Source organism: Cebus imitator, unplaced genomic scaffold (assembly GCF_001604975.1).
Source record: "Cebus imitator isolate Cc_AM_T3 unplaced genomic scaffold, Cebus_imitator-1.0 Scaffold399, whole genome shotgun sequence".
Taxonomy (NCBI): Eukaryota; Metazoa; Chordata; class Mammalia; order Primates; family Cebidae; genus Cebus; species Cebus imitator.
This window is the reverse complement of record NW_016107714.1, coordinates 886,273-910,231: the sequence shown is the minus strand read 5'-3', so window position 1 is coordinate 910,231 and position 23,959 is coordinate 886,273. Positions and strand designations below refer to the sequence as shown.

The following is a 23,959-nucleotide window of genomic DNA, read 5'->3' as shown; positions in this document are numbered from 1 at the left end:
CTAGGAAGAAACAGATGGCACACTCAAACTGAATAATTTTCAAAGAAATATAGAAGGGAATATTTACATGGGTGTGGGCAGAGTTTAGATGGTGCGATAGCCAAACCACCACCTCTAGGACTGAAGAAGAGAGAGCTGTCTGAAGAGGGCTGCCTGACAGGATCTTTGGCCTTTGTTAAAGAAAAAATTATTCATGATGCTTGTTAAATTACAGTAAGGAAGACTTTATCGAGGAGCAACACAATAGCTATGTCATTATGGTCCTAAATAAAGAGACCATGGCATTGGTCCCTTGGAAGCCTGTCAAAAGGTATAAGGACCATGACAATGGGATGTTGCAATGGGAAAGAGAGATTGGGCTCAATTCTGAATATGGCGCAAACAAGTGGGAATATATAGCCAAGGAGCATGTGGGGATCAGTGGATAGATCATTACTAAGAGGAAGCAACAGGGGTAATGGGAATTCTGGCTAAACCTTATTGCAGGATTCTTGCTGAAAACAAGCCAGGGTGATCAGATAACACCTGGGGGATGGTGGAGGATGGGGAACCCAATCAGATACCAAGAATGATCTAGGGGATTCTTGCCAAACTAACTTAGCAGGGTTCTTTGCTAAAACTAAATTTTACAAGGAAATGCACAGATGGGCCTAAGAAAAGGTTTAGAAGCCTGACTAAAGTTTGGTCAAGCAAAAAATCATATTGTCTTCAGAAGAAGGACACAGTCATCCCATAGCAATCTAGTGAGGAGGAAGCCAGGAGATGAAATATCCTGACCTCACTCTCCTCCCACATCCAGATCTGCTGGTGCCTCCCATTGGCCAAAGCCAGCTGGAAGCAAGAGTGTGAATGACCTCATTGAGTCAGTCCCTATGGATCACATTCCTAGGACACAAAATAGTGTAGAGAAAAGTAGAGAGTGATCTGGAAGGGCACAGGGATGATATTCAGTATAAGAGGTTTCTTAAGAAATGAGCCCATGTCCCAAACAAGAGTAAAGGGATTTTTTTTTCTTCCCCGTCAAGTGGCTATGTTATATTCCTCTGGCATTCCTTGGTACATTTGGACCTAGTTGAATCCCTTAGTCTTTTAATCACTCCACTAGAAAAGGCAGACAGTTTTATACAGTACTAGAAACCACTGACTTGTCTGGAGTTCAACTAAGCTGGGAAAGAGCTGAGCTGTCATAGTAGCTGATTAAAAACATCAAGCCACATATGAAAGGATAAGCCTTTGATTATTTACAGTAATAGTATAAACAATAATCTAAACTGGGGAAAGTGCCTACTCCCCCTATTCCATTTCCTCCATGAAACTGTGCACTGGTTGAGGATCAGTGTAGACATGGGGACAGTTTCACTATTGAAGGAGTTCCGAACAAAAGGCTCTGGCAATTTTATGCCTCCTGGGGTTGAGGGGAGGGCAAGGAGGAAAGGCTAGGAGTGGAAAAGTACTGAGTACTGAGTCAGAGTAGGGAAAATTGTCTTCGGGGTTTCTTCTCCCTTCCCCCACAAGAAGGTCTTGACAAAGGGCCCAAGGAGGACTTGGCCCAAGGCCTCAGATGAAGAGACCTATAAATGAAAGTATCAGAGCTAAGAATACAAATATTCCAAATGACCAGCCAGGGGGCCTGAATCCTTGACTACAACTCCCTTCAGAGACTGCAGTGCATTGGCTGTGCACCAAGTCTGGTGTGGCGGAGGCAGCTTTCCCCCCATGAGGCCTGCCAGGTAAATTACTTGTAATTGCGTATGGTCAGGCTTGAAAAAAATCACACGTAGGTTTTTAACTAGGAGTCAGACTCCTCATTGATTTCTCAGGAAAAATTGAAAGCCAAAATTTCTTTCCAACCAAACAATAAGTTCAACCCTAGTTAAAAGCTCAAGAAAATTGCTGAAACAATGCTATTACCTTATGTATGGAACACTCCGATCTTTGCTTAAGGAAAAACATGACCTTAAATCCATTGTCACTGACCTATATAAATACCTGACACTTTCTATCTGTAGAAGCAGCTTAAAATATAAATGGAGAAAGACAGCATGTGGGAAATCTTACTCAGGATGAATACCTCAATATATCCTCTCATGTTTAATTTTTGAGCATAATCAAATAACTCTGAATGTTTTATAAGGAATCATGACAGGGGATTCATAATTAATATTAAAATTCCTTTTATATCCATTATGCCCTTAATATAAATAATTCCAACCACAATGATTCATTTCCTCTCAGAATGGGGTTTCAGAAGAATGCCCTTACTGTGAACATCTTCCCAATTATTTTACTTTTTCATAAAAAAAATGTATTTAAATTATATATTATCTACAATGAGGTATTTGGACTCAGAGTATTCTAATTTAGCTATAATACTTATTTTCTCATTCTTAATAGCTGGCATTCAAATGGAATCACTTCAAGGTGACAAACAATAGAGATATAATATATTAAACAGCATAAAGGTAAACCCCAAGAAAGATAATATAATAAACTATAATTTAGGCCGGGCGCGGTGGCTCAAGCCTGTAATCCCAGCACTTTGGGAGGCCGAGGCTGGTGGATCACGAGGTCAAGAGATCGAGACCATCCTGGTCAACATGGTGAAACCCCGTCTCTACTGAAAATACAAAAAAAATTAGCTGGGCATGGTGGCGCGTGCCTGTAGTCCTAGCGACTCAGGAGGCTGGGGCAGGAGAATTGCCTGAACCCGGGAGGCGGAGGTTGCAGTGAGCCGAGATCGCGCCATTGCACTCCAGTCTGGGTAACAAGAGTGAAACTCCCTCTCAAAAAAAAATAAATAAATAAATAAATAAATAAATAAACTATAATTTAGTGCTGCAGTAGTGGGAGAGTAAGAATAATAGAAGGAAATACATTAATTTTATCATTCCAATAGTGGTGAATTAATAGATACTGCTGAAGATTAACTTAAGGGAATTACACAGAGTTATAAAGATAATCACTAAAGCAGAAATACAGGCCTTTCTAATCATGACAAGAAAAGCATAAAAAAATGAAAATAAAAAATATACAGTACAGTGATTTTCTAAAAGCCATAAAAATAAACTATACCATAAAATAGTATTACTAAAAACAAACATATCTGTCATATCAGATGCTTTTTAAAACTTACAGACTTGATCACAAAGCAAAACTATTGTTTTTCTTTTTTTGTGTGTGGTATAAGCAGGATATTTAGACATATATTTTTCCTTTCTTTTTTTTTTCTTTTTTAAAACTGTTGTTTTCAAGAGACACAGCAACAACATAATGATTCACAAAGGTTGAAAATAAAAGGATGGGCAAATGTATACTAGGAAAAGGCAAACAAAACAAAGAGAATTATGATCAATTGCAGACAAGATTGAATTTGGAGCAAAATGCATTAAATCAAACTAAGGGCCAGGCACTGTGTCTCATGCCTGTAATGCCAGCACTTTGGGAGGCCAAGGCGGGCAGATCATGAGGTCAAGAGATCGAGACCATCCTGGCCAACATGGAGAAACCCCTGTCTCTACTAAAAATACAAAAATTAGCAGGGGTGGTGGCGCATGCTTGTAGTCCCAGCTATTCCAGAGACTGAGGCAGGAGAATTGCTTGAACCCGGGAGGCAGAGGTTGCAGTAAACCAAGATCGCACAACTGCACTCCAACCTGGGCAACAAGAGCAAAAACTCTGTCTCAAAAAATAATAATAATAAATAAATAAATGAAACTAAGAATGGCACTTTAATGCTAGGGTGAAAAACAGAGTAGAGTACAGAGTGATCAAGAAGGCGCACTGAGAAATACCATCTGACCCAGTAATCCCATTACTAGGTATATACCCAAAGGAATATAATTCATTCTGTTGTAAAGATACATGCACACCTGTGTTTCTTGCAGCACTGTTCACAATAGCAAGACTTGGAACCAACCCAAATTCCCATCAATGATAGACTTGATTAGAAAAAAGTGGTACATACACACGATGAAATACTATGCAGCTATAGGAATGAGATCATGTCCTTTGTGGGAATATGGAGAAGCTGGAAGCCATCTTCCTCAGCATACTAACACAGAAACAGAAAACCAAAGACTGCGTGTTCTCACTCATAAGTGGGAGCTGAACAATGAGAACACGTGGACACAGGGAGGGAAACAACACACACTGGGGCCTGTTAAGGGATTCAGGGGGAGGGAGAGCATCAGGATTAATAGCTAGTATATGTGGGGCTTAGTACCTAGGTGACTTGTTGATAGGCACAACAAACCACCATGGCACACATTTACCTATGTAACAAACCCGCACATTCTACACATGTATCTTGGAACCTAAAATAGAATTTAAAAAATTTTTTAAGGTGCATTGAAGAGATTTAGCATAGATGCCTTGTTGGAAAGGGAATCTATTGAAAATATACCAGTTTTGAATACCTATATACCAGCCTGGTGAGGTGGCTCATGTCTATAATTCCAGCACTTTGGGAGACTAAGGAAGGAGGATCGCATAAGCCCAGGAGTTCAAGACTATCCTGGGCAACATAGTGAGACATCTCTACAAAAAGGTTTTTAAAAAGACATGGTGGTGTGCACTGTAGTCTGAGCTACTCAGGAGGCTAAGGCAGGAGGATCGCCTGAGTCCTGGAGGTTGAAGTTGCAGTAAGCCATGATTGTGCCACTGCACTCCAGCCTAGGTAACAGAGCAAGGCCTGTCTTAAAAAAAAAAAAAAAAACAGGTTATGAATTCCTTATCCAAAATAGTTGAATCCAGAAGTGTTTCAGACTTGGGATCTTTTGGGATTTTAGAATATTTGCATGTACACAGTGACTTAGGGATGGAACCCAAGTCCAAACATGAAATTCATTGGTTTCATAAATACTTTATATACATCATCTGAAGGTAATTTTATACAATATTTTAAATAATTTTGTGCATGAAACGAAGTTTTGACTACAACCCATCATATGAGGTCAGACGTAGAATTTTCCACTATGGCCTCATGTTGGCCCTCAAAAAGTTTTAGATTTTGGAACATTTCAGATTCAGACTTTTAGATTAGGGATGTTCAACCTGTATTGGCAATCTAATCCAGCATCACATTAAAATAATTACATATCAAAAATTCAAATATTGTTCAATATTAGGAAATCTATTAATATAATTTACTATGTTAACATATCTAAGGAGAAGAAACATGATCATGTTCATCTCTGTAACTTCTGAAAAAGCACTTGATAAAATTCAACATCCAATTTTGTTTTTTAAAAATTGTAATAAAACAGAAACAGCTCTTCTGTTTTATATATAAAATACATATATATTTTATAAATATATTAGCATAATATATTTCTATTTCAAGAGTTGGTATTGTTCTTCATGGAAAAACACTAAAGACATTCCCATGCAAGACAAGGAAGTTTACTATCATCACCATTATTTAAAAGTATTCTGGGCCGGGCACGGTGGCTCACACCTGTAATCCCAGCACTTTGGGAGGCCAAGGCGGACCGATCACAAGGTCAAGAGATCAAGACCATCCTGGCCAACATAGTGAAACCCCGCATCTACTAAATACAAAAATTAGCTGGGTGTGGTAGCATGCACCTGTAGTCCCAGCTACTTGGGAGGCTAGGGCAGGAGCATTGCAGAGGTTGCAGTGAGCTGAGATCATGCCGCTGTACTCCAACCTGGCACCTGGCTACAGAGCGAGACTCTGTCTCAAAAAAAAATAGTATTCTGGGCCATGAAGCAGCAGGACAGTAATGATGACACTGAAGATGTTTCACTGTTTGATGCGGAAGAGAAAACAACTAACAGACAAAAAAAATCCAAAAATCAGGCATCATTTTTCCACTTGTTCTTTCAAGTCAGTTACTCAGCAGCAGCTTTATTGCCTATATGATGACAATTATCTTGTTCTTGTCATGTGACCTTTGGGCAGCAAAGAATGTCACAAGTAGACTAATGGTTGACCTATGTTGGTGGAGTCACGTTGATGAAGATGGAAAGAGCCATTGGGTGTTTGAATCTAGAAAGGTATCCTCTCAAGAGAATAAAACCATGTCAGAAGCTGAATCAAAAATCTTTTGATTGAGACTTAAAGCCTCTCTGCTGCTTTGGGTGATATTTGCCTTTAGTGCCCTGTTCTCCTTCAGAGTAAACTGGTTAGCAGTAGTTATCATGGTTATGGTGCTACCAGGTGCCAACTCATATGTTACATCAGGTATAAGGTGGGCAGCAGAAAGAATTTAAACAACATGGCGGTGGGAGTGTAAATTAGTTCAGCCATTGTGGAAGACAGTGTGGCAATTCCTCAAGGATCTAGAAATAGAAATATCATTTGACCCGGCAATCCCATTACTGGATATATACCCAAAGGATTATAAATCATTCTATTATAAAGACATATGCACACGTATGTTTATTGCAGCACTGTTTATAATAGCAAAGACTTGGACCCAACCCAAATGCCCATCAATGTTAGACTGGATACAGAAAATTTGGCACATATACACCATGGAGTACTATGCAGCCATAAAAAAGGATGAGTTCATGTCCTTTGCAGGGACATGGATGAAGCTGGAAACCATCATTCTCAACAAACTGACATAAGAACAGAAAACCAAACACTGCATGTTCTCACTCATAGGTGGGTGTTGAACAGTAGAACATATGGACACAGGGAAGGGAACATCACACACAAGCGCCTGTCAGGGAGTGGGTGGCTAAGAGAGTGATAGCAGAGGGTGGAGGAATTGGGGAGGGATAGCCTTAGGAAAAATACCTAATGTAGATGACAGGGTGATGGATACATCCAATCACCATGGCATGTGTATACCTATGTAACAAACCTGTATGTCTGCAAATGTACCCCAGAACTTAAAGTATAATAAATAAATTTTTTAAAAAAATAATGTAACCAGCATGGCTACCTCATATCTTGGAAAGCAATTTTTAAGACAAAACACTGGAGATGATCAGAGAAGCTTCCTGAATAGAGAAAGCTTATGTACTTTTTTAACATTGGGGAACAACTGAACAGATTCTTGACTCTGAACATTTTGGAGCTTATTCCATTTCTCAGAGGAGTGTTCGCTTTGTTTTTCCACTTAAAAACTATTTATAAAAAGGAAAAGTAATTTTCATATTAAGTTTTTATTTCCTTTTCAGCAGTTGGGGCTGGAAAGTATGTTGGCAGTAGAAACACTGTCAAGATTTCTTCTGTAGTGTATGTATGTGTTCCATAGGTATGAGCATGGTCATGTAATATCAGTATATCCCAAATTAATGAAAGTGTTTATTTACATATGTAGTGGAGACCTTTGAATTTTGATCCATAGAACATAGGAGGATGTTTTTAGTCTATCTCAAAGCTTTATGTGTTTATATATTTTTTCTATAGATTATTTTCAGAGGTAAGTTTTGCTTCCATGGTAAGAGTGAGCACTTTGACTTATGTATAAGTGAGAAATAATTGTTAGATTTTAATATGCACTTCATGGAGAAATTTCTTGCACATATGCAAGCACATGAAAACCAAATTAGGACTAGTGGTAGTAACTAGTTTCTAAAATGTTATTTTTATTTGTAAGAAGTCATTTACTTACAGCCCAGGTAATATCAATGGAATCATCATAGTTTATGTTTAAGGGATACCCAGAGATTCCTGCTGTTCTATTTTTTTAATTGCATTTTAGGTTTTGGGGTACATGTGAAGAACATGCAATATTGTTGCATAGGTACACACATGGCAGTGTGATTTGCTGCCTTCCTTTCCATCACCTATATCTGGCATTTCTCCCCGTGTTATCTCTCCCCAACTCCCCACCCCACACCATCCCTCCCCTATTTCCCCCCGACAGACCCCAGTGTGTGATGCTCCCCTCCCTGTGTCCATGTGTTCTCATTTTTCAACACCCGCCTATGAGTGAGAACATGCGGTGTTTGATTTTCTGTTCTTGTGTCAGTTTGCTGAGAATGATGGTTTCCAGGTGCATCCATGTCCCTACAAAGGACATGAACTCATCGTTTTTTACTGCTGCATAGTATTCCATGGTGTATATGTGCCACATTTTCCCTGTCCAGTCTGTCATCAATGGGCTTTTGTTGGTTCCAGGTCTTTGCTACTGTAAACAGTGCTGTAATGAACATTCGTGTTCATGTGTCCTTATAGTAAAACAATTTATAATCCTTTGGATATATACCCAGTAATGGGATTGCTGGGTCAAATGGAATTTCTATGTCTAGGTCCTTGAGGAATCACCGCACTGTCTTCCACAATGGTTGAACTACTTTACACTCCCACCAACAGTGTAAAAGTGTTCCTATTTCTCCACATCCTCTCCAGCATCTGTTGTCTCCAGATTTTTTAATGATTGCCATTCTAACTGGCGTGAGGTGGTATCTCAATGTAGTTTTGATTTGCATTTCTCTAATGACCAGTGATGATGAGCATTTTTTCATATGTTTGTTGGCCTCATGTATGTCTTCTTTTGTAAAGTGTCTGTTCATATCCTTTGCCCACTTTTGAATGGGCTTGTTTTTTTTTGTAAATCTGTTTTAGTTCTTTGTAGGTTCTGGATATTAGCCCTTTGTCAGATGGATAGATTGCAAAAATTTTTTCCCATTCTGTTGGTTGTTCTATTTATTTTACCAAAAAGATGGCCAGATTTTACTTTAGAACTTCCTGAAAGCTCTTCAGTGGACCTTGAGCTAATAAAATCTATCTTTTACCACTAAAACAAAAAAAAATAAAAGTATTCTAAAGATTTTCATTGATATAATAATACAAGAAAAAAAATTAGAGTATGAAATAATACAAGAAAAGGAAATTAGAGTATGAAATGAGAAAAGAGGAGATTAAATTGTTATTTGTAGATTATTTGATTATGTATCCATAAAAAAAAAGTTAACACAGCTGTTTATACCCTAAGAGCAACAAGTTAAAAGTTATAATGGAAGAAAATTTTTAATCACAATAACCAAAATGATCAAATACAAATGAAATTAATAATAAATATGCAAGATTTATATGAATTAAATACTACTGATATAATTATATTAAAATAATGCTGTACATAATAAGTATATACAGTTTTTCTTTTGTCAATTAAAAAATTGTTTAATACTATTGAGAATCACAAAAAGAGACTTGAACAAATAAAAAGTCATTAGTTCTTAGGAAGACTCAGATATCAATTATCCCTAACGTACAAATGTAATGCAATTCCCAAAAAATATTACATTTCCAATAGTAGAACTAGACATTCTGATAATAAAGTTCAAATTTTAAAAGAAATAATATTCAGGGACTCTTGCTATCAGGTATTAAACTATCAGATATATTCAAGTGATGTGATACTAGAGATTGAAAAGACAGGCTGTAATGGAATACAATTTAAAGTTCATAAAAAAATACATGTGGAAACTTATTATATAATAAAGATAGCATTGAAATGAGTTGGATAAAGGTCATTAATAAATGTTTGGATCAGCTGGATAGCCATATGGGAAAAATAAAGCTAGATCCATACTCATAGCATATACCAGCATAGATTCCTGATACAGCAAAATATAAAAATAAGCTATACAAGTACTAGAACAGATTGTATCAGTCTGAGTACAGTCAGGAAACAAACCACACAGTGATTTAAACAAAGAAAGTTTGTGTAAAAAGTTTGAATACAGGCTGGGCATGGTGGCTTATGCCTGTAATCCTAACAATTTGGGAGGCCAAGGTGGGAGGATTGCTTAAGGCCAGGTGTTCATGACCAGCCTGAGCAACATAGTGAGACCTCATCTCCACAAAAAATTTAAAAATAAAAAATTAGCCAGACATGGTGGCCTGCACCTGTAATCCTGACTACTCAGGTGGCTGAGAAGAGAGGATCCCTTAAGTCCAGTGCCATGAGCTAGGATTGCATCACTACTGCAGTCTAGCCTGGGTGGCAGAGCAACACCCTGTCTCAAAAACAAAACAAAACAAAACTGAAATATAGCTTAACATATTAAAGTGTGATAATAAATTACCTATAAGATATAAGGGAATTTATATGGTACCTTAGGGATGAGGAAGAAATCCTAAGGAAGGTCAAACTTGCAAAAGGGACTCCCTTACTGAGGCTGGGGTTCACACCTAATTGCAGAATGTGTACTGTATTTGTAACCTACTGGATGACAGAGAAGTTCGCTGGTTTGTCAAGGCTGAAGTTGGTCTACCAGTTACTGGGAAAGCAGGAAGTTACTCTCCAGTGATAGATGAGCTACAGTGGTGGCTGGGTGTACAGGCATGCAGGCAGGATGCCTGGAATGTGTATTCTCCATGTTGGAAGGGCAGTGCCATTGAGATGGCCACAGGAGACAAACTTCTTACTGGGAAGGACAAGTGAGCAAAAGGAATTAGGCATTAGTACACTCTCACCTCCACTCATTGGGTAACAGTTTTTTCCAAAACTTTATCTATAAAAAGTTGAAATTGGCAGAGAGATAGGTGCTAAAATGCAGAGAAGTTTTTTCCTAACTCAAATGACATGCTAAATGTGACTTTTTAAAGGTATAAGAGACACAAGTTACATGAATATTTGTCATTCACTGGTAACTAATCCATAGTGTTCATCTCACTGTGAACCGAAATCTCAATATTACCAGACATACTGAGGAATAAGGAACTAGACTAAGACTTGCACAGTGCCCAAGACCAATGCCTTGTACTGATGCAATGAACAAAGGAGCTGATCTAGATGACATTTTATGAAAAGCATTTGTTCTGATACATTCTTGGAACAAACAAAAAAGACACCCCCAAGCAACAAGCTCTCAACCTCATAATGTAAAAAGGTTGTGACCAGGAAACTCCCCCAGATACGTCCTTATTTATTTTACTATATTTCTAGAGATTTATGAAAAACGTGAAAAATAAGAAAATTATTCCTGAGTTTGGCAATCTTCTCTGTCTTGCAGTTTGTGTGGCAAACACTCACTTTCACTTCCTTGTTCAGTTAAGTTTCTGTTTCTTGTTCTAATAGTGGGAATATTAACCTTGACAAGGACGACATTCATTTAAATGAGAATGAACCCTCCTAGATAATGTAATATAAATTAAATATGGAAAAATATCTCAAAAGGAGAAAGTGTCAATGTTCAGTTCTTTAAGGCTTTCTTTGAAGAAAGCAATGCCAAGGACTTGAAAGATGAGAGGAACAAAGGGAATAAAAGGTGTTTAGGAAAAAAAATTCTCTAATCTACATTGCAACATGCAGAGGCAAGGTTGAGGCTGCATCATAGGTAGAGAGCATTAAATGAAGCCATGCCCAAGCAACCTGCTTAAGAGTGCTCCACCTAACACCATGTGCTCTGCTGGGAATGCTGAGTGCATTCATTCATTGGAGAATGTGACTACCATGTAAACTGGGAGTTGAGAAATCGGGGTTCAAGTGTGTCTTAACTCAGTGGAGCCTGGGGCTGTTGCAATGCAAAGAAAAGAGAAGCAGAGACCAGAGTTAGTGCAGTTTTCCCAGAACAGTCCAAGTGGCCTGTGAGCAAGATAATATTATTGGGTTCTCCTGCCTGGTACAGTTTTATCTTTTGCTTATGAGGGAAGTACAGAGTTGGTACAAATAGGTGGATAGTTACTGTTCAGGCCTTTCGAGTGAAGATGTTCAGCCACAATTTGGCTGACAAAATTATTGCCTATGCCAGCTCAGCCATGTAAGGAAAAAATTAATGGTTTCTAGGGATTTTTTGTTGCTTCTAAAGCCAGTCAGTGCCTTGAGAATCACTTCCATGGCAACATGCTGTCCAAACAGCTTCTTCAAATCCAGCTCGAGGGCTCCAGGAGCCAGCTCCAGAGTTGAGAAACACACCTTAAAAACACACCAGAAAAGCAGCACTTTCCCAGCTGGCAAACTGAAAGGCACATATTAACAAGTGATCCAGCAGGGTCTCTGTCCAATATGGCAGTCACTAGCCGCATGTGGGCATTGAATATCTGAGACATGGCTACTCCAGTTGAAGGTGTGTTGTACATGTAAAATACACACAAAACTTTGAAGACCAGTAAAAAAGGTAATATTGGCCAGGTATGGTGGCTCAAGCCTGTAATCCCAGCACTTTGGGAGGCTGAGGTGGGTGGATCACTTGAGGTCAGGAGTTTGAGACCAGCCTGGCTAACATGTTGAAACCCCATCTCTCTTAAAAAAAAAAAATACAAAAATTGGCTGGGTGTGGTGGTGTGTACCTGTAATCCCAGCTACTTGGGAGACTGAATCATTCTGTGTCTGTCCTATAGTTACAGACACATAATTGGAACAATGTGCAGCATTTTTATATGTAAAATGTAATAGAATGAATTTATGACATGGAAATGCCTTGTAAGGTATCACATTTAGTCTTTTAAAAATACCAAGGTGAGGCTTAAAAATTTTAGTACATATTCTCGAATTGGAGTTAAGTTACATTTCTTTTAAAGCCTTTTGAGTATCTGGTCAAGAGAAAACAATGTTTTTCTCTGTTTATAATGATGCAATAAATTCAATACATGTTGGCCACCAAATAATTAATTAAATAGGAATAAAAATTGATACTGAATGTTGTATCATTTCAGCCATAATTATTTTATTTATTCATACAAACCCAAGCTAATTGGAAGAAGAGCCCAGCCTGTCCATGCCATTAAGAGGAACATTTCCAATTATTAAGAGGAACATTTCCAATTAAAGCTATGCTTAATGCCAATAATTATTTCTCAAAATTGGTATATACATGTTGTTTTGATAAATTGTATATGAATGATAATTCTAATAATAACTCAATCTAGAGTGTCCCTTAAAGCCTATGGTCATAGGAAATTTAGAACTTTACAAAATATAGCTATTTCTGATGCAGAGAAGTATGATAGGATGATCAATAAAAGATTGCCAGGCATAAAAAATTCTTTTACATTATGATAAAACTCTCAGGGAAAGTGAAATGGAAATATGAGTTTAAGGAGAAAAAGGAACAATCTAAATTTTTCTATCTGTTGGGAAAAAAAGAGCTTGTTCATGTACTTTTAACGTTGGTAATGGTGAGTATCAAATCACCATGGCGTTTAGATTCAATCAGACTATGTTTGAAGAGTGATATAGTTTTATTTTTAAATGTTGATATTTAAAATATGCTGGAAGTTACATCCTTAGCAACCACTTATAAAGCTGGAATTTTAAAATCTAGATGTTCACTTAAAAATGCACAGTTTCTTAGATTCTTTCAGAGGATACATGAGAAGAAATGCTTAAAGCCTACTAGACTACACCTGTGGTATGACTTCTTCTCATTTCTTCCTTGGACAGTTTTCTTATTTTCCTATCTAGATTACAAGTTTTCTTTATATAAGAATTATATCCAGTTTATTGTGTTTTCCCCCAAAGACTTGGGGAGAGAAGAATGTAAGCAACTGTGGAGCTAAGCCAGGAAGGTAAGGAACTTAAATTCCTTCCTAAGGAACTTAAGCAGTCTTTCTATTTTGGCAGGATTACAGCTCATGCTCATGGATTTTATATGTATTGCAAATATCACTTAGTTCTGCTCTTAGGTCAGGAAGGTGTCCCCATCCCAAATATAATTCTTCCCTACCCTCCATCTGCTATTGATGCATGGAATCCCTTCAAATGGTGTCACAAATCTTCAGTCCACGTTTATCAAAATGCATATAGCCTTAGGACAAGTAACATAGGCCTAGTATCAGATTAAATTAGTTGACTCCTAAGAGCAAGTTTTTATAAAGAAAGATGAGAAGAACCAAAAGGCGGCTTGCCTGGGGTTAGCATGTTGGCTCCTTAAGCTGACTACAGACTAAACCAAGTATCTCTTCTTTACTGAAGTTATCCTGAAGAGTGTATTAGGACTGTATGAATTCTGAAGTGATCAACCACATCAAAATTCTTATTTCTGGGAAAACATCATTTTTAAATAGAGAAACTTTTGATGCCTAGACTGACTAATAAATTAAGATAATGTCTAAGGTGAACCCTGTCTGGCCTCCAGTTTGCAGGTCACCCCAAAGTAAAACAAAGCAGTCAAACACTAGACTTCCCTTTATGTGAGTGAATGAATTAAAACTTCCTTTCATGTTTCTGGTAACTCTACAAAATCAAAACCTTTATGCCTGCAAATTTTCCTTCCACTGGTGTAGGGAAGACTTTGGCGTAGTGCCTAGAACACAATAGGCATTCAGTAGATGTTGGTCAAATAAGCAAATTTTCAGGAAGGGAAGAAACTTCTGAGGAATTATTTATAATGAATTTAGACTGCCAATTAATCTGAAACCTGGTCCCTAAAGACTTGTGTCTTTGGTTCATTTTTCTCTGCAGCAAGTGAAAGGGAACTTTGCTAGGTTGCAGGCCTGCATCTCAGAGCTCCGCATGTTACAGAGAGAAGGTTGTTTCAGATCACAAGGCACTTCTCTGCGACTGGCAGTAGAAGATGGACTCCAGCAATTTAAACAATACAGCAGACATGTGACCACAAGTGCAGCCCTCGCTTATACTTCCCTGGAGGTAAGTGATGCTGGCCTTTAGGACTCCATCCTTACATTGTTCTATCTTTCATTCACACTGGATGTAATATTCAAGGCTAGATTTTCAGCCCCCTGCAGGCAAAGGACATATTTCTCTTCTTCCTATAACCTGCACAGTTCTTAATGTAGAGATAGGTATAGAGAAGAGCTCTAAAATTATAGACTGAAGTGAATTATAAGGAAAAACTGAAATCAAAATAAAATCTGAATATGCCACCTGCCTCTGGATTTTTGGAACTTGTAACACCAGTGTTAAACTGCCTACATTGGTAGCTGTATTTATATTTACCATGGTACTCTTAGGAATTTACAATTCTTCTTAACCAAATCTTAGCATCAAATTAAGTATATTTTCTTGAGATTGGCAAGCATGCAAATGTGAGAGTGCCAGACTGAGCCAGTCTTAAAAATATAAATAAGGCATGGCTGGATACTTCATTGGGTACATGGGTGAGTGTGAGTTAAGATAGCTTTGATCTCTTGTAACCTCAGGGATCAAACAGGTCAAAAAATAATTGTGTGAGATTTCTGGTTTCCAATTCTTCATGTACAAAGCTTGGAAGTTGCCACTCCATCCCAACAACTAGTAAAAAGCTTAACAAACTAAAATATCGACAATATTTTTTAGATCCCTGAGAAGTAAGGTCACAGGGCAAAACTGTTGCCTTCAAAATGGGGGAGACGACCAGGCAGATACAGAGAACCACAACATACTGGAACAGAAACCTCCACAGGAGCCAGTGCTAGAGTAGGAAATTGTCATTGACATTGCTGCAGGCTAGGTGTGGACAAGTCTGAAATTCTAGGAGAGGATGAGCATTGTGACTCACGTCTGTAATCTCAGCACCTTGAGAGGTCAAGGCAGGAAAATCATCTTGAGGCCAGGAGTTTAAGAGCAGCTTGGGCAACATGGCAAGACTCCATCTCCACAAAAAATAAAGATTAGCCAGGCTTGGTGGTATGTACCCATAGTCCTAGCTACTTGAGAGGTTGGGGCAGGAAGATGGCTTGAGCCCAGGAATTCAAAGTTGCAGTGAGCTATGATCCTGCCACTCCACACTTTGGTGAGTTTTACCTCCAGAAGTTCAACCAGGTCCTCATAGTAAATATCAGGGGAAAATTCCCTCATGCCTCTGATAGAGAGAGGGAAAAATGAACCATTTTGAAATACACCAGAGCACTCTGTTCTTAACGGGTATAATGAAACTACTTTAACAGGTAGTTACTCAGGAGAAACTAGTTAAACAGAACCTAATCCCTAACCTGCTGGGATTTTATCAGAGTCTAAATGAACTGGGAGAAGGAAAGTACCAAACTCCAGCCAGCTGTATCCTTCAATGTAGCTGAAAGGAAATACTCAATTTCAGCCCAGTCTAGCCAACCTGTCCTACCTAAGTGGGGAGAGAAAAAAACTGAGGAGCACTTGTAAAGTTTACAGTCCAGAGGCATAGATTCACTAAAAGACTGAGACCTAATCGTACTCCCCCTCCCTCTGTCCCTTACCACACATTACTAAAGGCCTGCTTATAGCAGTTCCCTTTTATCTGGAACATCATGTACAACTATAAAAAGCATACTAAAAGAGAAAAAACACAGTTTGAAGAGACAGAGCAAGCACCAGAACTAGACATGGCAGAGACATTGGAATTCTCAGACTGCAGAATTTAAAGCAACTATGATTAATATGCTAAGGGCTCTAATGAAGAAAGTAGCCAGAATGAAAGAACATATAGGCAATGTAAGCGGAGAGATGGAAATCCTAAGAAAGAATCAAAAATAGGTGCTAGAGATCAAAAACATTGTAATAGATATGAAGAATGTCTTTGATGGGCCTATTGGTAAACTTGTCATGGGCAAAGAAAGAATCTTTGAGCTTGAGGATGTATCAATAGAAACTTTCAAATCTGTAAAACCAAAGATTAAAAAAACCGGAAAAAAAAACAGAACAGAATATTCAAGAACTGTGGGACAACTACAAAAGGTATGACTTACATGTAATGGGGATACCAGAAGGAAAAGAAAAAAGAAACAGAAGAAACCCTTGAACAATAACGACTGAGAATTTCTTAAATTCAAGTCAGACAGCAAACCACAGATCCAGGAAGCTCAGAGAACATTATTAAACCACATGCTCCTGAACAACCAATGGGTCAATGGAGAAATTAAAAATGAAGTTTAAAATCTTCTTGAGTCAAATGAAAATGGGTTCACAATATACCAAAACCTATGAGATACAGCAAAAGAGAAGTTTATAGCAATAAATGCCTACATCAAAAAAGAAGAAAGCTCTCAAATAAACAACCTAACATTGCACCTCAAGGAACTAGAAGAACAAGAATATACTAAACCCAAAATTAGTAGATGGAAAAAAATAGTAATGATCAGAATAAAAATAAAAGAAATAAAGACTTAAAAAAAATAGTACAACACTTTGGGAGGCTAAGGCAGGAGGATCGCTTGAGGCCAGGAGTTTAAAACCAGCCTGGGCAACATAGTGAGACCCCCATCTCTACAAAAAAAAAAATTTTAATTACCCAGGTGTGGTGTACACACCTGTAGTCCTAGCTACTTGAGAGGCCAAGATGGGAAGATTGCCTGAGCCCAGAATTTTGAGGCTGCAGTGAGCTATGATCACACCACTGCATTCCAGCCTGTATGACAGAGCAAGACCTTGTCTCTTAAACAAACAAACAAAAACATAAAAGTTTAATTTCAAAAGAACTGTTTTTTATTGTTGTTGTCATTGTTTTGTTTTGTTTTGTTTTTTGAGACACCGTTTCACTCTTGTTGCCCAGGCTGGAGTATAATGGCACGATCTTGGCTCACCACAACCTCTTCCTCCCAGGTTCAAACAGTTCTTCTGCCTCAGCTTCCTGAGTAGCTGGGATTACAGGCAGGCACCACCACACTCAGCTAATTTTGTATTATTAGTTGAGATGGAGTTTCCCCATGTTAGTCAGGCTGGTCTCAAACTAAAAAGAACTGTTTTTTTGAAAGGATAAACAAAATCACAAACTTTTAGCTAGACTAAGAAAAAAAGAGTGATAACTCAAATAAATCAGAGATTAAAAAGGAGACATTACAACTGATACCACAAAAATACAAAGGATTTTTATAGACTATTATGAAGAACTATATACCAACAAATTAGAAAACATAAAAGAAATGGATAAATTTCTGTACATATACAATCTGCTAAAATTGGATCATGAAAAAATAGAAAGCCTAAACCAACCAACAGTAAGTAATGACAGTAAGTAATGAGATTGAATCAGTAATAAAAAGTCTTCCATTGAAGAAAATCTCCAGACCTGATAGATTCACTGCTGAATTCTACCAAGCATTTAAAGAAGAACTAATACCAATTCTTCTCAACTACTCTAAAAAATTGAAGTGGAGAGAATTCTTCCAGACTCATTCTACAAGGCCAGCGTTACCTTTATACCAAAACCAGACAAGGGCACAACAACAAAAAAGAAAACTATAGGCCAATATCTCTGATGAACATAGATGCAAAAACCCTTAACAAAATATTTGCAAACCAAATCCAACAACACATCAAAAAGGTCATTTACCATAATCAAGAAGGATTTGTCCCAGGGATGCAGGATGGTTCAACATATGCAAACTGATAAACATGACACATCACATTAACAGAATGAAGGACGTAAACCATACGATCATCTCCATGGATGCAGAAAAAGCATTCAATAAAATTCAATATCATTTTGTTGAGGTACACTCTTTCTGTCCCTATTTTGTTGAGAGTTTAAACTCTTAATATAATGTCAACAAAATAGAGACAGAAATAGTGTACCCCAACACAATGAAGACCATATATGACAAACCCACAGCTAACTCATATTGAATAAGGAAAAGTTGAAAGCTTTTCCTCTAAAATCTGGAACAAGTCCAGGTGCAGTAGCTCATGCCTGTAATCCCAGCACTTTGGGAGGCTGAGGCAAGAGAATCACTTGAGGTCAGGAGTTCAAGACTAGCCTGGACAACATAGTGAGACCCTGCCACTACAAAAAAAAAAATACTTTTTAGAAAAACTAGCTGTTAGTGGTGGTGTATGCCTGTAGTTCCAACTACCTGGAAGGCTAAGGCAAGGATCCCTTGAGCCCTGAGCCCAGGAGTTCAAGATTGCAGTGAGCTATGATCATACCACTGTATTCCAGCCTGAGCAACAGAGTGAGACCCTGACTCTTAAAATTAGAGCTACAATCTCACGCCAGTTAGAATGGTGATCATTAAAAAATCTGGAGACAACAGATGCTGGAGAGGATGTGGAGAAATAGGAACACTTTTACACTGCTGGTGGGAGTGTAAATTAGTTCAGCCATTGTGGAAGACAGTGTGGTTATTCCTCAAGGATATAGAAATAGAAATTCCATTTGGCCCAGCAATCCCATTACTGGGTATATACCCAAAGGATTATAAATTGTTCTATTATAAAGACACGTGCACATGTATGTTCATTGCAGCACTGTTTACAATAGCAAAGACCTGGAACCAACCCAAATGCCCATCAGTGATAGACTGGACAAGGAAAATGTGGCACATATACACTATGGAGTACTATGCAGCCATATAAAAGATGAGTTCATGTCCTTTGTAGGGACATGGATGAATCTGGAAACCATCATTCGCAGCAAACTGACACAAGAACAGAAAATCAAACACTGCATGTTCTAACTCATAGGTGGGTATTGAACAATGAGAACACATGGACACAGGGAAGGGAGCATCACACACTGGGGTATTAGGGGAGGGACAGCACGGGGTAGGGAGGTTGGGGAGAGATAACATGGGGAGAAATGGCAGATACAGGTGACGGGGGGATGGAGGCAGGAAACCACCTTGCCATGTATGTACCTATGCAACAATCCTGCATGATCTGCACATGTACCCCAGAACCTAAAGTACAATAAAAATAAATAAATAAAATAAGGGAAACAATTCATGAGTTGGTCTGGGCAAGAATTTTTTTTTATAAGATCTCAAAAGCACAGGCAACAACAGCAAAACTAGACAAATGGAATTTCATCAAACCAAAAAGCTTTTGCACACCAAAGGAAACAATCAAAGAATGAAGTGGACCAGGTGCAGTGGCTTATGCCTGTAATTCCAGCATTTTGGAAGGCCACAGCAGCAGGATCACTTGAGTCTAAGAGTTCCAGAACAGCCCGGTCAACATGTTGAGACCCCCATCTCTCCAAAAATAAACACACACACACACATACACACACACACACAAATGAGCCAGGCATGGTAGCATGCATCTGTGGTCTCAGCTACTTGAGAGGCTGAGGCAGGAGACTCATTTGAGCCTGGGAGGTCAAGGCTTCAGTGAGCCATCGTTGCGCCACTGTACTCCAACCTGGACAACAAAGTGAGACCCTGTCTCAAAAAAAAAAAAAAAAAAAATAGGTGAAGTAACTCCTGAATTCTACCAAGCATACCAATTCTTCTCAACTACTCTAAAAAATTGAAGTGGAGAGAATTCTTCCAGACTCATTCTACAAGACCAGCATTACCTTGATACCAAAACCAGACAAGGGCACAACAACAGAAAAGAAAACTATAGGCCAATATCTCTGATGAACATAGATGCAAAAACCCTTAACAAAATATTCGCAAACCAAATCCAACAACACATCAAAAAGGTCATTTACCATAATCAAGAAGGATTGTTAACAATCTACAGAATAAAAGGAAATATTTGTAAACTATGCAACTGACAAGTGATTAATATTCAGAATATATAACGAACTCAAACAACTCAGTAGGGAAAAAATGAATAATCTGAAAGAGCTGAATAAACATTTCTCAAAAGAAGACAAATGGCCAGAGGTAGGTGAAAAAATGCTCAACATCAGTAATCAGAGCAATACAAATCAAACCCACAATAAAATATAACCTCACCCTCATTAGAATGGCTACTATGAAAAAGATAAAAAATAAATAATATTGGTGAGGAGGTGGAGAAGGGGGATCCTTCTTACATTGTTGGTAAGAATGCAAATTAGTACAGCCACTATGGAGAACAATATGAAGGTTTCTCAAAAAATTAAAAACAGAACTACCATATAATCCAACAATCCCACTACTGGGTATATATCCAAAGGAAAGGAAATCAGTGTGTTGCAGAGATATCTGCACTCCCAGGTTTATTACAGCACTGTGTACAATAGCCAAGACATGAAATCAACCTGACTGTCTGTCAATGGATAAATGGATTTTTGAAATGTAGTATTTATACACAACATAATACCATTCTTTTATAAAAAGGAATAAAAGCCTGTTGTTTGTTCTAGAGAACACTATATTAAGTAAAATAAGCCAGGCATAGAATGACAAGTACTGCATGATCTCTCTCATTTGTGGAATCCAAAAACGTTGATCTCATAGAAGTAGAGGGTTGAATGGTGGTTATCAGAGGCTGAGGAGAGTGGAGGGGAAGGGTGGATGAGGACAAGTTGGCCAATGGTGCAAAGTTACACTTAGATAGGAGGAATAAGTTCTGGTTTTCTATTGCACAATAACATGACTATAGTTAACAATAATGTATATTTCAAAATAGTTAGAAGAGAGGATTTTGAATGTTCTCATCACAAAGAAATGAGAAGCGTTTGAGATGATAGATATGTGAATTACCCTGATTTGATCATTATACAATGTATACATGTATCAAAACATCACACCATACCCAGAAATGTGTACAATTATTATGTGTCAATTAAAAATAAAATAAAACTGTAAAAAATGGGCCAAAGACCTTTTCAGATGCCTCACCAAAGAACAAATACAAATGGTAAACAAACACGAAAAGATACTCCACATCATGTGATATCAGAGAAATGCAAATTAAAACAATGAAGCACCATCACAGATCTATTAAAATGGCTAAATTCCAGAACACTGACAACACCAAATGCTGGTGAGGATGTGGAGCAACAGGAACTTTCATTCATTGCTGATGGGAATGTAGAATGGCACAGCCACTTTGAAAGACAGTTTGATGATTTCTTATAAAACTAAACATATATTTACCATATAATCCAGAAATCAAGCTTCTTTGTATTTACCCAAAGGAGTTAAAAACCCATCCACTCGAAAACCCACACATGGGTATTTATGGCAGCTTTATTCATAAGTGCCAAAACTTGGAAGCAACCAAGCTATTCTTCAGTAGATGAATGGATAGATAAACTATGATTCATCCAGACAATGGAATATTATTCAGCACTAAAAAGAAATGAGCTATCAAGCCACAAAAAGATATAGAGGGACCTTAAATGCATATTACTAAGTTAAAGAAGCCCGTCTGAAGAGGCTACATATATCCCAAACTATATGACATTCTGGAAAAGGTAAAACTATGGAAACTTAAAAAGATTAATGGTTGCCAGGATTGAGGAGAAAGAGGAATGAATAGAGCAGAAAGGATTCTTAGGGTGGTGAAAAGGCTCAATATAATATTTATTATACTGATGGGTGCATGTCATTATGCATTTGTCTAGACTTATAGAATGTACTACACCAAGAGTCAACCCTAATGTAATCTGTGGACTTTGGATGATTATGATGTGTCAATATAGGTTCCTCAATTGCACTGATTTTGGTGGAAGATACTGTTAATGAGAGAGGCCATGTATATGTGGGAGCAAATATGGGCTATCTCTGCATGTTCCTTTCAGTTTTGCTGTGAACATAAAACTGCTCTAAACAAAAAAGTCTTTTAAAATAATAATAATAATAATAGTGTATAATAGTGCTTTCATCTACATCCCTCTTCATGGATCAAACATGTCTAAGTACAAATGAGAATTACATATATGTAATGATTTCCTTCCAGAGTTTAAAAGTTCAGGAGAAAACTGCTAATAAAAACATATAGTGGCCAGGTGCAGTGGCTCACACCTGTAATTCCAGCACTTCGGGAAGCTGAGGTGGGCAGATCATGAGGTCAGGAGTTCGAGACCAGCCTGATCAACATGGTGAAACCCCGTCCCTACTAAAAATGCAAAAAAAAAAAAATTAGCCAGCCATGATGGCGCACACCTGTAATCCCAGCTATTCAGGATGCTGAGGCAGGAAAATCACTTGAACCCAGGAGGGAGAGGTTGCAGTGAGCCGAGATCATGCCACTGTACTCCAGCCTGGGTGACAGAGCAAGAATCCATCTAAAATAAATAAACACACACACACACACACACACACACACACACAGTGTTATATATATACACATATATAGCATGTTTATTCAGGTAAAATAAAACATGCAAATTATATACAGACTCCTGAATATCCCTTCAGGTGAGATACATTGGTCAAGGTAAGTACATTTTAGAGTCAAAAGAACAAAAGAAATAGCTCTAGTGGATCCAGCAAGGAGATAAATCAGTCTGAAAATGTGATATGGAAGCATCACTGAGAGAAAAGAGCATATAGGCCTTTAATATTTGGTATAAATTTAGTGTGTAAAATTCAAGAATTTTGTTTCCTTTGTTACCTTGTAAAATCTAAGTATTTTGAGCAATGAGATGCTGCCAGTGGCTCAAGCAGTCTTAAAAGACTAAAACACATGTATGGCTTCACCAGTCACTTTCTGGGGTCAGCTCAGCCAGATTGGAGAGGTCCTGTGATAACCTGGCCTTCCAGAATCTGTCAAATAAAATTTAATTTTAAGTTACAGCCAAATCCTCTTTGTACTAGCCACAGTAGCCACCACCACAGACCTATGCTGTATTTATCCTCCAGGTAGGAACTGTTGTGTTCCTCACTCTGTACATCAGAGAGAATAGACACATTGATTCTTGAATTTATTTTCAGATTACTATTCTGACTTCTCAGCCTGGAAAAGAGGTGGTCAGACAATTGGAGGAAGGGTTGAAAGATACAGACTTAGTCAGTGTCAGGAGGCTTCAGGTCGTTGAGATCGCAAAGGGAATCCTAGAACACATGGACTCAGTGTCTCCTGCTGAGGATCTCAGCAATGATGGTAAGAATTTTAATGAGTAGTCTTTTACAAGTCAGAAAGACATTTTCCATGGTCTTTTTGTGTTTAAAGAAGTCACGGTCTTTTTATGTGTATGTGTATGCATGTCTGTGCGTGCGTGTGTGTGTGTGTGTGTATATGTATATATATATATATATATAATATATATTATATATTTTTTATTTTAATATATTAATAATAATCTTAATAATACTCTTTAATAATACTCTTAATATTTTAACACTTTTATAGATACATACATATACATCTAATTTTCTGAAACCTTTGTTTATGTGTGTTGGACAGCTGTGTCAGTGTTTATATATCAGACTTGTTTTTTAATGGCTACCTGGTTTTTTATTGTGTGGTTTTACCATAATTTATTTGTTTAGTCACTAATGAACAATTTGGTTTATTAT

At 37.8% G+C, this 23,959-nt stretch overlaps 1 protein-coding gene and 1 pseudogene across 1 annotated transcript in view; both read left to right on the top strand.

Annotated features, from left to right (window-relative positions):
- Positions 1-23,959, top strand: part of LOC108289329 (meiosis 1 associated protein) — an 81,231-nt gene that overhangs the window by 7,500 nt on the left and 49,772 nt on the right. Inside the window, exons 2-3 of the mRNA XM_017508769.2 lie at positions 14,331-14,516; positions 23,375-23,543. Coding sequence (XP_017364258.2) covers positions 14,331-14,516; positions 23,375-23,543 — 355 coding nt within the window. The remainder of the gene's footprint in view (positions 1-14,330; positions 14,517-23,374; positions 23,544-23,959) is intronic.
- LOC108289330 lies at positions 5,726-7,020 on the top strand (annotated as a pseudogene).